The 13,882-nt window shown below is 41.2% G+C and overlaps 4 protein-coding genes and 3 non-coding genes across 14 annotated transcripts; 5 read left to right on the top strand and 2 right to left on the bottom strand.

Moving 5' to 3' along the window:
* Nucleotides 1–85: 85 nt before the first annotated feature.
* akip1 (A-kinase interacting protein 1) lies at nt 86–2,310 on the bottom strand. 4 transcript variants are annotated; one of them, XM_088377996.1, is made up of 6 exons: nt 2,178–2,310; nt 1,438–1,607; nt 1,143–1,217; nt 950–1,069; nt 567–606; nt 86–427 (listed from the first exon to the last, which is right to left on the bottom strand). In XM_088377996.1, exons 2-6 carry the CDS (start codon nt 1,588–1,590, stop codon nt 327–329), a joined length of 489 nt encoding a protein of 162 aa, XP_088234122.1. In that variant the 5' UTR covers nt 1,591–1,607; nt 2,178–2,310; the 3' UTR covers nt 86–326. The 4 variants fall into 4 exon arrangements, with proteins under 4 accessions (XP_088234122.1, XP_088234123.1, XP_088234124.1 ...); XM_088377997.1 differs by lacking the exon at nt 2,178–2,310 and adding an exon at nt 1,877–2,122; XM_088377999.1 differs by having other exon boundaries at nt 290–427; nt 495–606.
* Nucleotides 2,311–2,755: 445 nt separating this feature from the next.
* On the bottom strand, nt 2,756–4,282 carry rpl27a (ribosomal protein L27a). Its single transcript, XM_088378004.1, has 5 exons — nt 4,192–4,282; nt 3,587–3,650; nt 3,422–3,497; nt 3,003–3,177; nt 2,756–2,929 (listed from the first exon to the last, which is right to left on the bottom strand). The coding sequence occupies exons 1-5, from the start codon at nt 4,192–4,194 to the stop codon at nt 2,801–2,803; spliced, it is 447 nt and encodes a 148-aa protein (XP_088234130.1). The 5' UTR covers nt 4,195–4,282; the 3' UTR covers nt 2,756–2,800.
* Nucleotides 4,283–4,471: 189 nt separating this feature from the next.
* On the top strand, nt 4,472–6,992 carry LOC148396952 (tripartite motif-containing protein 66-like). 5 transcript variants are annotated; one of them, XM_088377994.1, is made up of 10 exons: nt 4,472–4,786; nt 4,871–4,956; nt 5,141–5,231; nt 5,377–5,427; nt 5,588–5,609; nt 5,691–5,934; nt 6,130–6,235; nt 6,305–6,379; nt 6,450–6,602; nt 6,817–6,992. In XM_088377994.1, the coding sequence occupies exons 2-10, from the start codon at nt 4,880–4,882 to the stop codon at nt 6,985–6,987; spliced, it is 990 nt and encodes a 329-aa protein (XP_088234120.1). In that variant the 5' UTR covers nt 4,472–4,786; nt 4,871–4,879; the 3' UTR covers nt 6,988–6,992. The 5 variants fall into 5 exon arrangements, with proteins under 5 accessions (XP_088234120.1, XP_088234119.1, XP_088234118.1 ...); XM_088377993.1 differs by having other exon boundaries at nt 5,141–5,294; XM_088377992.1 differs by having other exon boundaries at nt 5,588–5,934.
* Nucleotides 6,993–9,460: 2,468 nt separating this feature from the next.
* Nucleotides 9,461–13,136, top strand: rerglb (RERG/RAS-like b). Its single transcript, XM_088378963.1, has 5 exons — nt 9,461–9,548; nt 10,168–10,224; nt 10,326–10,399; nt 11,412–11,563; nt 12,162–13,136. The coding sequence occupies exons 1-5, from the start codon at nt 9,497–9,499 to the stop codon at nt 12,448–12,450; spliced, it is 624 nt and encodes a 207-aa protein (XP_088235089.1). The 5' UTR covers nt 9,461–9,496; the 3' UTR covers nt 12,451–13,136.
* On the top strand, nt 12,030–12,101 carry trnaa-ugc (transfer RNA alanine (anticodon UGC)). The gene has a single exon. It is a non-coding gene; the product is annotated as a tRNA-Ala (tRNA).
* trnaa-cgc (transfer RNA alanine (anticodon CGC)) lies at nt 12,818–12,889 on the top strand. Its single transcript has one exon. It is a non-coding gene; the product is annotated as a tRNA-Ala (tRNA).
* On the top strand, nt 12,973–13,044 carry trnaa-ugc (transfer RNA alanine (anticodon UGC)). The gene has a single exon. It is a non-coding gene; the product is annotated as a tRNA-Ala (tRNA).
* Nucleotides 13,137–13,882: the final 746 nt, after the last annotated feature.

Raw genomic sequence — 13,882 nt, 5'->3', positions numbered from 1 at the left:
ATTTACCAAGTCCGACCATTTTCTGAACGCCAAGCATCGATGATGTCGCTCATGACTGTTAGTTCCAACAAAGACAAAATTACCATTTAATAATTTAAAAAACTTTATTGTGAGGCTTCATTGTCATTTTATGTTGATAAAAATATACAGGCTACAAAAATAGATAATTGACATAAAAAATAAATGTTTAGGTTGATGTCACACACACACGCACACACACACAAACACACACGCACACACACACACACACACACACACACACACACACACACACACACACGTTTGGTTTGGCTCAGTGGTTAAATGTGATGCTGAAGGTATCCCCATCACCGTGGGCAACCATCTTGGTTTGTTGCTGTGTGCCGGCCTGGTTGGATTCCAGAGCCACTTCCACGTACAAGTTGTCCTTTGGATCTTGATTCTGGCCCTGAAGAACAGGAGAGAAAGTTCAGATGATAAAGGAGGTCCTTTCTTTTAGTAAACTAAACACACACCTAATGGCTATCAATAAGTTGGTGATATCTTCTAAAGATTACACTGTTTTGACAAGAGAATTTCCTCCTCACCATAACTTCTTTGGTGGTCTCTCCAAAGCGATGTGGAGTACTACAAATAAAGCAGCATTGCAGAGTATGCTCACAATACATGATTTTAATGGTTAATAGACAGCAAGTCCAAGTGTTTTGTTATTTAGCACCTCCAACTAAAGTAGATCAACTAGCTTTATTTTTTTATGGTTCATTTGCTTTTATTTTAGTGAAATAATTAAGATGTTGTCATATCATTTATTGCTTGTGTTTGTTAAAACATGGGAAGAGGGCATTTAAATAAATTAATAGTATATTCACAATTGGAATATTGAAGGGGGGGGTAACAATTTTTTTTTCAAAATCCTTGAATGCTTCAGAAGCTGCACTACCCATATTATGCTCAACGATGTTGTACTCACATGTCCCTTGTATTGAGATGGGTACTCATTTCTGGTCGGCCTGACGTGGTCATGGAAACGAGGTACATGTTCCCTCTCTATGATGGAGCCTTGAGCGCACCCCACGGAGTCGTAGAACCTCTGCAACTCACAAACACACTTAAGTCTAATGAAGACTATCTTTGGAGTGTGTGGAGATGATTAGGTTTCTGACTTTGCATTGAATGTGGGTCTCCGCCATGAACTTAACGATGCTGGCAAAGGCCTCCTGCAGCTCTGCCAGTGTTTTCTGTAAACAAAAAAATACATGTCAAACTTTTTCTGAATGAGGGACTTTGATTTGTATGATGCTTCTTCCTGTTTTGTTCCTACACTTTCAACCAGAGGCGCTATTGAACAATGGCTGATGGGAAAGTAGTAATCTGCATTTTTATAGGTTGTGACGTACTATGGCCCTGTCTCATGGAACAGCAATGGTGTAAAGGTTTGTTACGGTCAGCAGGGCTCACTTTGTGGAGGTCCTTGTCGATCTCTGCCATAGATGCGTAGGTGGGCGGCGGCTTGCTCAAGTTCACCTTCCGCCTGGAGGCCCGATCCAGGAGCTCCAGTCCCAGGCGGGCAGACTTTTGCAGAGAATACTCAAGCCCGGCTAGCGTCGCCATGAAAACGTCAGGCTCAACTAGGAATAGGAAACAGCCCAAACATGGTCACTTTTCATTTTGGACATTATGAGAATGAGTTGAATTATTATGTTTGTAATATCAATGGAGGATTTATTCACTCCTTTGGAGACAATCAAGTCTCAGAGCTCTTTGTTAAAATCAAATGAGAATAAAATAATCCTTTGATGATAATCAAAGGAATTGAGTTTACAGCATCAATTAAAAAAATCACTTAAAAATACATAAGAAACCGTAATAATCATGTATACATTGTTTTTTTACTTACCCCCCGAAAAATGACGAGAAAATATTTCATTCTACATGCATGGGGAGCTTGTAGTGATAGTTAACCCCGACCTTATTTTTTTTCTCCATAAACTTGTCTGTTACCCTTACTGGTTTGACAAATCGCAGAACTCTAGTAGAAGCATAGCAAGAAGTTTGGAAGTAGAAATTCTGATTAATTTGCTACATTAACGCGCCGTCAGGAAGTCTCGCGCGAGATAATGCGATTAGACAATTGCGGCTGCGTAAAAATGGAGCGATCTAAAACGTCAGCATGTGTCAAACATTAGAATAGAGAATACCTTAGCTTTGACTCGTCACCTTGAACTTCCCAAGTTACACTTCCCACAACAGCAGAAGACGATGAGAACGCGGCCAAGCCTTCCATTTATAAGGCCCGCCTTCCGGAAATGAAAACAGGTCACGTGCGTGCGCAACCCTGCGTCAACTTCTCCGCCATATTGGACAGGGCAATTCTATGCATTTTAGTCATGCATTAATATCTTTTCGAAACGTTTATCAGTTTTAATCTGATGATCATAAATGTTTATTCTTTATATGTGAAGGATGTATAGGAGGTAAGCATCAAACACATTTTGAGACGATTTCAGGTGTTACTGTATGAAATCTTAGTGACAATAACCATTTTACTTTGGCCCCATTTTTTTTAAATTCTAGAAACATTGTATAATTTTGTAATGCTTGGAAATTTCTCTTAAGGTTCTGTTGACAAAATGCACCTCAATATATTTTGAGTGAAAAATTAAAAAATTTTTGACACAACGACAAGACTTTGGAGTTCAAGATCTTAATTATTTTTTAAAATCAATGACTCATTTGTTGAAACAGAAAATCCAATTTGAAAAAAGTCGACCATCACTTGTGTATTTGTACAGTTTATTTTTTCAAAACAATGACGAGGCATTTATGCCATCAGCACGCAAGCGCCTCCGACCGCCTTGATCTTCTCTTCAGCCCGTCGGCTGAAGAACTTGGCCTTGACGATGACGGGCTGCTTAGGCAGCTTGCCTTTGCCCAGAATTTTGTAGTAACCCTGGATATTAAAAAAAGGTTTTAAAATCAAACGAAAAAAAAAAACGTTTTAGGCATTGTGAGGCGTAACTCACCGCGCGCACGGCGTCAATGACGGGAGCTGGGCCATCAAGCTTTTTGCTGTGGGTGAGCCTGACCTGCTCACTCACCAGCGTCCACAGCTTGTCCAGGTTGATGGTGGGGCAGTAGGTGGTGTTCCTCTTCAAATGGTAATGTCTCATACCCACCTTGCCGAAGTACCCAGGGTGGCTGAGGGCATACAGTCATTGATTAGAACGCATTTGACACCAAATTAACTGATGTCACACCAAAATGCGAGAAGTTGCAACAGCTGACATTTCTTCTACAATGGTTGGAGACTACACACTGTTGTGAATTTGATTTGCAAATGATACTTGGTGCGAGTGCCATAGCTTTAAGTCTAACACAAGGTGCAGCACTTTTGAAGTGATCTAGCAAAGCCAATTTTCAGACATTTCTCCAGGATACTCACTATTTATCAAAGTTGATCCTGTGGTGATGCATGCCACCAGCATTACCACGACCTCCAGGATGCTTTCGGTGCTTGCCTGTGGAAGAACACCACAAAATGGGTCAAAATCATAAACACACTGTCTCATTTGGATATAAAGACAAGATAAAGGAGGAGGATTCTTACCAACGCGACCGTGTCCGTGGCTCACATGCCCACGGAGCTTCCTAGTCTTGGACTTTTTTGTAGGCTGTTAAAAGATAATCAGAAATTTATATCAACATGCTGGCTCACATGACATACCACATAAATTGCTTAACACGTGTAAAAACAAGGTAGTACGATGTTGCTAGCTGTTTTTAGATCGTAAAAGGCTGATAAATGTCGTAAAAATCATTTATTTACCTCTAGTTTTCGTACCGACTATGCTAAGTGGCTAATGCTAACGCCGGTACTGCATTCAGCGAGCATGATAAATACTCATTTTTGTGGCTTTTATCCACTATAACTTTTAAACTTAAGGGCTACACACGCAACGATAAAAATAAAAAGGGATTAAATTAAATTGACTTCAGCGTTCGGCCAGAGAAGGGCCCAGCAGCTCTCAGAGTGAACCGACAACATAGTGGACAATTAATCACACTTTCCCAAAAAATCTAAGCACTAATATAAAGGGTCATATTCGTGTATTATTTGTATTCATCGGATGCTACGTGTGAATTGTTCCAACGAAGGATGGAACTAGATTAATGTGGATTTTCGAGCACAAGGATGTACACGATAGCACCTACCATCTTTGGAGGTTGATCGAGAGAGGAACGGGATTTGGAAACCACGCGATTTTCTGTGAGATTTGGCACTCTGTAGTAAATAAACGACAGCGACCTCCAGCGGTCGGTTTAGAAAATATCACTTTTAATGATCACCCAATTTAAGAGCCAGTATTTTTTAAACTCCAGTGCCATGAAAGTCCTCTAAATAAATACAAAATAATCTATATAAAAATTAAAATATTTAAAGATATTTCGTTATTTAATTTTTTTTACCAAATATCATAGTTTTGTTGTTTCTTTCAATTGTTGTGTTAAAATATATATATCACAATCTATGAGTATTATAGAAGATGGATGCTCCTTGCCACAAGAGCCCATCAAGGTTTGAAGCAGCAAATGTACACTCACTTCAGGTGTTGTTTGTGAGCACGGAATGCCCCGGAGAGTAAGTGAAGGTATCATTAGCAGGAGACATTTACTTGTGGGGATTTCACCTTTTGTCCAATCAAACTCTTCTGTTGTTCTCCCTCATGACACTTGACTTCAAACAACATAATTCTTCTCACGGTCATCTCTTCTTCAGATTGGAAAAACAGCTCACAATTCTAACCAGGTAAGAGTGCGAGTAGATCATCAATTTAATTAGATCGCTTTGAATGTATCCAATGATATTAATTCCTGTTTTTCCTTCTGGCAGTTAATCACCATGGAAAGAAAACAAACGGATGGAACTTCCCCATCTTGTGAAAAACATTTGACGAAGACTTTACTTCACAAAATAAGGTAACCCACACAGATTTTTTTTCATTTCATAAAAAGCAGCAATTTGAATGTACAAAACAGGACCAACTGGGCTATAACATATCGCCTAGTAATTAATACAGAGTAGCAATTGAATCCTCTGTTGCCCCATTGCAGGAAAACAACTGCTAACTCCTCATCTTACATTCTCTGGCTGTTCTTGCAGGATCCGGCCGGAGGTCAAAAGCGTTCTGAATAATTCCCGCAAAGCTGTTGTGCGATTGGAACGACTGAACCTGAAGCCATCGGTGTCTGCGGTGCGACTGCCGTGCCAAAACCGAGCCGAGCTCTCCGAGGAATGCTTGGATTGTTCTTGGCGGGTGCAAAAATGAAGAATAATAAACACAACAAGGATGATTCACGCCAGGAAAAAAAAATTGTTCATGATGATTTTCTTTTCAGAATGAAGTTAATGAAAATGCATCTGACATCCTGGATATCCAAGAGATTGAGGTGGGGGACTTGAGTCACATGACCTGATCATGATCTGAGTCAAACTTATTGCCAAACAGCGTGCTACTGTTTTTGTTATTTTTTGTCATCGAAGCAAGTATTACTTAGAGACTTATTTTTGACTTGCCCATCAATGACTCTTAACTTCCACCTCTGGTAGGATGACATCACGACAACATCTTGTATGGAACCACTTCACCCCGACAGCTTTCCAAAAGCGGACCCACCATGCATTCTGGTTCATTCCAGTAAATCTGACCCAGATATCTTTTACCTGGATCCTGACCGGGAGCTGATCATGGTGCTTGATCTGGAACCGGAAGATCAGATACAAGAGTTCAAATGTGTCGAGCCAACCCCGGAAACGGTCCAAGACGAGAGCGAGGAGATGGACAGCGAAGACTTCTGCGCTGTGTGTTTGAATGGAGGAGATCTTCTGTGCTGCGACCTTTGCCCCAAAGTTTACCACCTGGCCTGTCACCTTCCTTCACTGCTTAGCTTCCCGACGTGCGTCGTTAGCTAATCTTGAGAATGAGAATTGATGTTAAAATATTAACATGTAAAGACAATTATTAAGTTCAAAGAATTGCTAATTGTTGGTATGCTAATTGATAGCAAGACTTTACATCTGGACCTACTGATTGAAATGCTAATGCTAACATGCTAAAATGATGTCTAAAGTGAGGTTCTGCTCTCCTGTAGGGGTGACTGGACGTGTACTTTGTGCAGGACTGACCACGACCCGGTTGACAACTTCTGCCGCGAAGAAGTCAACGTTCCCTACGTTCTTTCCCACCGTGACCAGAGGGTAACAATAACGTAGCGTATGATATTGCATTTGGAGGTGTTACCTAAGCATTTATTTTCTCATCTACAGAGATGTGAGAAATTGACATTACTGCTGTACGTTCACCCGCTAAGCGCTCCTTTCCACGAGCCTGTCAGTCGTCAGGTCGGTCACCTTAAAACCCCGCCGCCATCTTTTTTCCTGACATTCAATTGGTTCTTTGGATGTGCTTCAGGCGAGGAACTACTACCAGGTTATTAAGAGACCCGTGGATTTGTCGCTGATCCGCAAGAAGCTGGACAAGAGCAACACTCTGCACTACTTCATGCCAGAACTTTTTGTCCATGACGTCCTGCTCATGCTCAAGAACTGCGCTACTTTTAACTATGTAAGTAGTATTAGCGTAAATCTCATATTTGATGTAAGACCAGGAGGACAAATGAGGAAGGGACTTTGAGGACACATTTCAGCTCTCATTAGAGTCGTGGAGCACAAGAGATTTAAAAGTCAAGTAATTAGGGCCTCATTAGCGGTGTGATGTTGAAGTCACATAAATGAAACAGGATCTCTGACCTCACTGTTCTGCTCCGGCTTGCCCGCAGCCCGACTCGGAGGTGGCTCGGGCCGGTCGAAACCTGGAGGTGTTTTTCCTGAGCAAACTGAGGGAGATTTTCCCCGACAGGACCTTCCCGTCGGCCAACCAGGACAGGATGGAGCGGGCTCGCCTGCGGTGGCGCCGTGAGGAAGAGGAAGGAAGAAGAACGAGATGTTAGCAAAGTGGATGAGCAATAAAAGTATAGCTTTTACAATTTTGCTTCTGTTTGATTTGTAATGTTGGTAACTTTTTACTTTATCGTAACTTAGCAAATAGTAGTAGCTTAACACAACGTACAGCAATGAATCTTTTCGCAAATTACAGCATAATTCATCGTAACGTATAAGTTAGCATACTAGCTTAGCATATTTTAGGTTGTTGTACCGTAATGTACTGTGGAGTAAAGCATCGTAATGTGAATATTGTAAATTTTCTCAGCATAATTTAGTCTACCTTTTTTTTTAACAACTTCATTTTCTTCCATTCGCTAACTTTTCAAACAACTTACACGGACGTATGATCATTTGTCCCAAAAAGAGCCATGAAAAGACATTCCGGTGGAGAAAGTGTGCTGATAAGACAAATGTATAAACACTGGCTCTCAGATCAGAGACCAAGATGATGAAGGAGGAGTGAGTGAGGGGCTTTTAAGGTTCTCGTGGAGGACATTCAAACACTTTTGAAGAAACTGAGCATAAAATTCTTTTTTTATCTCGACTCCAGCGCCTTATTCCGTGCAGTAAACATCTCAGCCAGGTTTCTTCCTAACCAGGGACGTTCTCTGTTGGGACATCAAAAGGCAGCCAATGACTGATGATGATGAAGCCGAGATTCATGTGATGTTTACGAGGAGGTTTGCTCTCCTCCCTCGTGTGTCATTCGAGGTCACTCCTTCTCATTTCCTCCCTAAGAAGCAATGTTATGAGACGGGATAAGTATGGGAAGTTTTCCTTGGATGCTTCATCTGTCTGTCCGCCAACTTAAAATTAATAATAGCAGACTTGTGCGGCAACAAAACCAGGAAGCTCAAATAAAAATGCACAAATAAAACATCAATAATTCCCCGTGAGCCCAAATTTGGGGATAACTTCAGCTGATTTTTTTTTTTTTTTTTTTTGCTCGCAATTCTCAACTGATCTGTATCCAAGAAAGGTCCGCGTTGATTTTAATGGTTACAGCCCGTCGGAATTTTCTTCAAACTTGGACGGATTATTGTCAAGTATGAAAGAGTTGATTTTTTGAATACATATATGGCATATTTTGTTCTGGTCTCGGGGTCACACATGGCAGATTAACCCTTTGAGTAGAATAAACACAAAAGCTGCCAGACAGATTCCTGGCTGCAAAAGTTATGTAACCACACAAAATAGACGACTTCGATCTTTTTCTTTTCCGTGTGGCCCTCATTCTTAGCAAAAAACTCTCTGGGCTTAATTAGCTCACCTCGTGCGAGCGTATATGTGATTTCTAAACACGGCTGAATGAAGCGAACATGCCATAAACACGTTGGACGTATTGATTTCAACTTTTGACGAGGGCGTGCGAAGGCCGCTGTAGAGTTCGATAAACAGGAACAGAGAGAACACCCAAAAAAGGCGAATGACGTTCGCTTGATTGACTCTGTAATTGAAAAATTCGAACATGGCATGCAAAGAGGCACAAGTACCAATAAAAGCGAACTTGGAAAAAGAATCTAACGTTAAGATTTAGCGGCTACGCGTGCCGCTTCTTGGGAAATCTCTTGCGGTGTGTCGGATGCTCCCATGGCACTTTTATGATGTGAGCCTTGCGTGCCGAGCTAGAACCGTTGCGGTGAAAAAGTCATCCGCATTTTTTCCTTGTCGTGTCACCATAAGAAAATTCAATCAATTGTTTTATTATTTCAATAAAACTGACTTTCCTTGGAAGTGAGTTTTATGAAGTCTGGATTGAGAAGAAAGTCATAACCTGGAGGAAAACAGACTGGATCTCCAGACTCTATATGAAAATCCACGTTCTAAAACAGTTCATTGTTTTCTCATTTGCAAAACGCAACTAAAAAAGCTGTGATGTGCATGCCAGACCACTAGATGGCAATGGCGCACATGTATGTTTTTTGGGGGGGAAAACACATTCTTTTTCACTAGGATACAAATGTTTGAGAATATTGATGAGTCTCTGAGGTCAACCAAAAAGTTATTGATCTATTTACTGTGAATCCAGGTCTATCTAATGTACTGTACCTAATTTTGTTTGGGTATCATTTCAAATTAAATAGTGATATTCAATCAACTTTGTGTCAATCTGTGAAACTGGTTTCTGAAACTGGATTCTCCTTGTGGGAATTAGCCAAAGTAAAAGCCCTGGGATTCACCCAGATGGACTGGTTTGGTTGAATTGAGTGGTTAGGCCACATCCGGTAAATCTTCACCTTGCAGGAAGGTGTCATCACCCCACGATCACAGATCTTCTGGAACAAGAACAATTAGGGCACAAGACGTCTCCTCACTGTTTTCCACCACTGCGGGAAAGGACACAAGCGAGGAAAACAGATGCCGGGACAAAAGAGGGGAGAGAGAGAGAGAGAGAGAGAGAGAGAGAGGGAACGCAGAGGGGAGGAGAGCGCTTGTTTTCCCTCCCCTCGCCTCCCTTCTGTTTTGAGACCTGCCTTAAGTTAAAAGAAATCAAACCAGCGCAGAAGAGCAAGCATGAACGACATCAAGTTGGCCCTGCTGGGAAGTCCGGGGGCTGGAAAATCAGGTACGCTTCTGTCCTAAGGAGGTTTTCATTTGCTTATTTGATATGAAAATGAATTGAAATATGCCTCTTTATAAACTAAAAGATGGAAATGTATTGTATGCGGATTACTTTTATTTTTTTCATAATTTCTGGTATTTCTTATTTTCATTTATTTTAAATTCCGTATTTATTTTATACTAATTAAATCTAGTTTTATCCATTTATTTTACGATCAGCTCTTTTTTCTTATAGTGGAATATTTATTTAATATGTACCACTTTTGCATTTGTTTTTTTTGTCATTTTATATTTTATTTACTTCTTGGTTGTTGGCTACTTTTATACTACGTTACAGATGTAAACTAAAATAATGGTTGAGCAACACGAGAGGGTCAAAATTTTTAGTATGTTGTAAAACGACAACCATAATGAAAGGGATTATCAAATGAACAGCTCATTAGATGGTGCAGGTGTGCCTCAAGTTGTGTCCACAGAGGAGGTCGGACATAGCTCAGCACTTGAGCTACTAATTGAAAGCGATGCTCTGCAAAGCTGCAAAGTTGGCCCACAAGCAAAAAAAAAAAAAAGCTGACAGGCCTTCCAGTCGCCTCTTTCATGTTCTTTTTCTTCACTTTGTCCAGCTGTCCTCGTGCGCTTCCTGACCAGACGTTTCATCGGAGAATATGCCTCCGACACCAGTGAGTTGACAAAAGGTTGACGAATAAAGCAAAGAAGCCAAACTTGTTTTAAAAAATGCCATATTGATATTTCGTGCGTTGCTTTTTTTGTGTCACTGCAGATTCTCTCTATCGAAAAAGGCTGTCCATCGAGGGTAGGCAGCTGAATCTGGAGGTGTTTGATCCCTGCTCGCAGGTATGTTAACCTAGCATCTCCATTTGCTATTCTCCATTTTTATGCTATCGTAATTTAGCATCTGTTTTTGCCTTATTATATAGTGTCACCATAACCCGTCTGCTTTTGTCGCCATAATTACTTTTTGCTGTGCCACTTAGCTTAGGATACTCGTTTGATACTTTTTGCTCCGTATGCTATGTTAGCGTACTAGCGTATCTTTGTTTTGCCTGATTTCCTGGTGTCACCTCAAAGGCAAACCACACACCCATCTGCTTCTGTCGTCATCATAGCGGTGGTTGACCTTTTGCTCTGCCATCTGTGTGCTATGTTAGCTTAGCATCCCTTTTTTGTACTCTATGCTCCATATGCAATGTTAGCTTAGCCTCTTTTTCCGCCTAATTTCCCGTTGTCGCTTCAAAGGCTTACAGCGCATCCATCTGCCCAGAACGGACTTAGCAACAATAACAAATTCATTTTCCAATGTAAACAGGAAATGAAACTCCACCACTTGATTTTTTACGAGTTAGAAGCCAAGCCTCAACCAGTACATATTTCTTGAATTGGGTAAAAACCCTGCCAAGAAGTTTTCCAATGAGAAGATTGAACATATTGTAAAATGCTTCCAGCCTGGATGGAAATCCATATTTGCTACGTTTCACATAAGCAGACCTTATACATCCGAAATTTCATCAAGCACGGAATCTGAAGCGATCCATGCGAGTATCCTTAGGCCATGTGCCTCTTTGAAGACAGGAGACACATAGCTCAAACAAAAAAAAAACACATTTTATTGGAATGGCCTCAGGATCCAGGAACATTGTCCCATCCTTTGGAGCACAAAGTCAGTAAAGTTGGAGGAATTTCACAGTTTGGTTGGTTCAAGGACAGAAACTTCTTGAATATCACCCTGAAGGTTGGGGGTGGGAAACAACTCCAGGAGTGTTTTTGAGGATCAGATGAACATTATGTTTAATGTTAAACAATTTCCCATGGGCTTAGCTATTATCTTCTTTATGTTGTCTGTTGTTAGCGCTCGGAGGCTAGGTGCATACTGGAGGAACCGGTGGCGTGGGCAGACGGTTTTGTGGTGGTCTACAACATCAGCGACCGCAATTCCTTCCTCGATGCCAAGAACATCCTGCGGCAGATTCGTGAGACGCGCCAGCAAGACCAATGCAAAGGGTCAGAACGCTTCTCTCGTACTCTGATATCCAAAACTAATTTAATTCTTCTTCCATCTAAATGGGTGAAGCCTTCAAACTTCACATGTGACATTCAAACCTAAAAGATTCTTCTTTAGACATATGGCGAATTTTTTTTTTTAAAATAGAGATATTCAGGTTTCCTGCCGCAAGGTTTGAAGACAACAACAGTGGGTGCTGAAAAGCTTTAAAGAACATTAAGGAATAAGCACCGTCCTAGTTCCTTTGAAGCTGTGCACAGATCCTTATGCCAGGATAGATGGTTGGAATGCCAATGCTCTTCTTCCAGGCTTCTTGATGTGCTGATTTTCTTGTGGAACAAATCTCAAAGCTCTAAAGATGGTGACTTGGGATGTAGTTGGAATATTCAGAACCAATTTAAATCTCCCGACCCACTCTGGACATCGACTCAAAGACAAGGAATAATCCAGAAGATCATCATAGAAGGGGATGTAGCTCAGTGGTAGAGCGCATGCTTTGCATGTATGAGGTCCTGGGTTCAATCCCCAGCATCTCCATTTAACCATTTTCTGGGAACATTGTAATTCCACACATCAACGGAAACATTTGTTTTTCAGAGAGCCACTAGGTGTCCCTGTGTGTCTACTGGGCAACAAGCAGGACCTGTGCCATGCTCGACAGGTACGCGAGGACGAAGGCCGCTGCCTGGCGCAAGAGAACCGCTGCCACTTCCAGGAAGTGTCAGCGGCCGAGAGCTACCAGGACATCTCCGGCCTCTTCACCCAGCTCATCAGGCAGGTGATGGAGCACCTGAAGTACCGCGCCGACCGCCGTCGCTACAGCGGCTCCAAATCCATGGCTAAGCTCATCAACAATGTGTTTGGAAAGAGGAGGAAGTCGGTGTAACTAAGGGATCACCAACATGTGTAGAGTTTCCAAATTAAATGGCATGACATTTTAAATCGTTTTGCCATGTAAATAAGAACAAGTGCCAGTATCGAGAAGAGACTGAAGTCCCTAAGAAGGTAGACGAGTGAACAAATGCCTTATGACTCGTGACCAGTCCAGGTTTGACTCTCGTTTGTCGAAAGACACCAGGAAAAGTCTTCAGATAATCGTTTCAACTATTGGTTGGGCGGATTATTCCGACTATGTATACATTTTCAAAAAGCACCAATATATTTCACTTTACCATTGCTAGTACACGTATTTACCTAGTTTGCCTGTCCCCATCTGATCACTGAGTTAGAGTGTATATCTTATTCTACAGGAAGGGGATGTAGCTCAGTGGTAGAGCGCATGCTTCGCATGTATGAGGTCCTGGGTTCAATCCCCAGCATCTCCAATTCTTATATCGTTAAACGGTATTATTGAAAATGGCTTTACCCTAGTGGAGGTAAATCCACACAGAGTCTTGTTGTTGAAAGAGGGGATGTAGCTCAGTGGTAGAGCGCATGCTTTGCATGTATGAGGTCCTGGGTTCGATCCCCAGCATCTCCAATTCTTATACCCTAGTGCTGTCATAGTTACCAGTTGATCTTAATGTTAAGTGTTCTTCTTAAAACTGCCCCAGATTGACAAACGTGTATGTCATTTTGATGTTAATTAAATTTCACGAATAATCTGACTTTTGTTGTTGTTTTTTAACACCAGGAAATAATTCCTGACACCCCAACATTTGAAGATTCTAAAGGCACCCTGACGTCTGATATTCAAAATAGGATAGAGATTCCAGGAAATAGTCTAAGGGTTGAGGAATAAGGTAAAAATTATATATTGACTCTAACAAGGGGAAAAAAAAAAAAAGTATGAACATTGGTCGTCAAGCAGGTGGCCGGTGGTTATGCTAATGCTAATGCTAATACTAAATTCACAGTTCAACAGCTGTAAACAAGCAAATACGGTACACTTACCAAATAGGCCAACTTCCTCGGTGACTATTCCTCAAGCTTGCTCATTTTTGGCTTTTTTGAATTGTGCAGCCCACGGACATCCATGATTATTGGGTCCTACTTTGTTTTTCCAGCATACCTGCAAAGTATGGCAAGTGTAAGTAGATTATCATGAGATCAATAGATCCATTCGCATTTGTCTAATAGACCTTATCACACATATATCCGAAAGTCAAAAAGATAAAACAATCCTTTACGTGTTATTTGACCAAGGCAAGATAAGTGGCTGACTTTAAACTTCTTCACAATAGTTTGCCAAGTCTAATTTAAAAAGAAGATGTTGCTTCGAAGGGAGAGGGAACACGAGGCGTAATTCACATTTTAAAAGGTCAGCTGGAGCAGAAATAGACAAGGTGGAAAATTAGACATACTATCATTGCAGTCAT

Source organism: Syngnathus floridae, chromosome 6 (assembly GCF_059516105.1).
Source record: "Syngnathus floridae isolate MCC-2025c chromosome 6, RoL_Sflo_1.0, whole genome shotgun sequence".
Lineage (NCBI taxonomy): Eukaryota > Metazoa > Chordata > Actinopteri > Syngnathiformes > Syngnathidae > Syngnathus > Syngnathus floridae.
This window is presented reverse-complemented; position numbering and strand designations above follow the sequence as displayed.

Coding starts and splice junctions, on each gene's coding strand:
- rpl27a (XM_088378004.1), bottom strand. Junction 3,498..3,586: donor CCACGGACACGGTCGCGTTG/GTAAGAATCCTC, acceptor GTTCTTCCACAG/GCAAGCACCGAAAGCATCCT. Junction 2,930..3,002: donor TCATTGACGCCGTGCGCGCG/GTGAGTTACGCC, acceptor TTTAATATCCAG/GGTTACTACAAAATTCTGGG.
- rerglb (XM_088378963.1), top strand. CDS start 9,497: ATGAACGACATCAAGTTGGCCCTGCTGGGAAGTCCGGGGGCTGGAAAA. Junction 9,549..10,167: donor TCCGGGGGCTGGAAAATCAG/GTACGCTTCTGT, acceptor CACTTTGTCCAG/CTGTCCTCGTGCGCTTCCTG. Junction 11,564..12,161: donor CAGCAAGACCAATGCAAAGG/GTCAGAACGCTT, acceptor TTTGTTTTTCAG/AGAGCCACTAGGTGTCCCTG.
- akip1 (XM_088377996.1), bottom strand. CDS start 1,590: ATGGCGACGCTAGCCGGGCTTGAGTATTCTCTGCAAAAGTCTGCCCGC. Junction 1,218..1,437: donor TCGACAAGGACCTCCACAAA/GTGAGCCCTGCT, acceptor TTTTGTTTACAG/AAAACACTGGCAGAGCTGCA. Junction 1,070..1,142: donor AGACCCACATTCAATGCAAA/GTCAGAAACCTA, acceptor TGTGAGTTGCAG/AGGTTCTACGACTCCGTGGG.
- LOC148396952 (XM_088377990.1), top strand. CDS start 4,880: ATGGAAAGAAAACAAACGGATGGAACTTCCCCATCTTGTGAAAAACAT. Junction 5,935..6,129: donor TCACTGCTTAGCTTCCCGAC/GTGCGTCGTTAG, acceptor GCTCTCCTGTAG/GGGTGACTGGACGTGTACTT. Junction 6,603..6,816: donor ACTGCGCTACTTTTAACTAT/GTAAGTAGTATT, acceptor GCTTGCCCGCAG/CCCGACTCGGAGGTGGCTCG.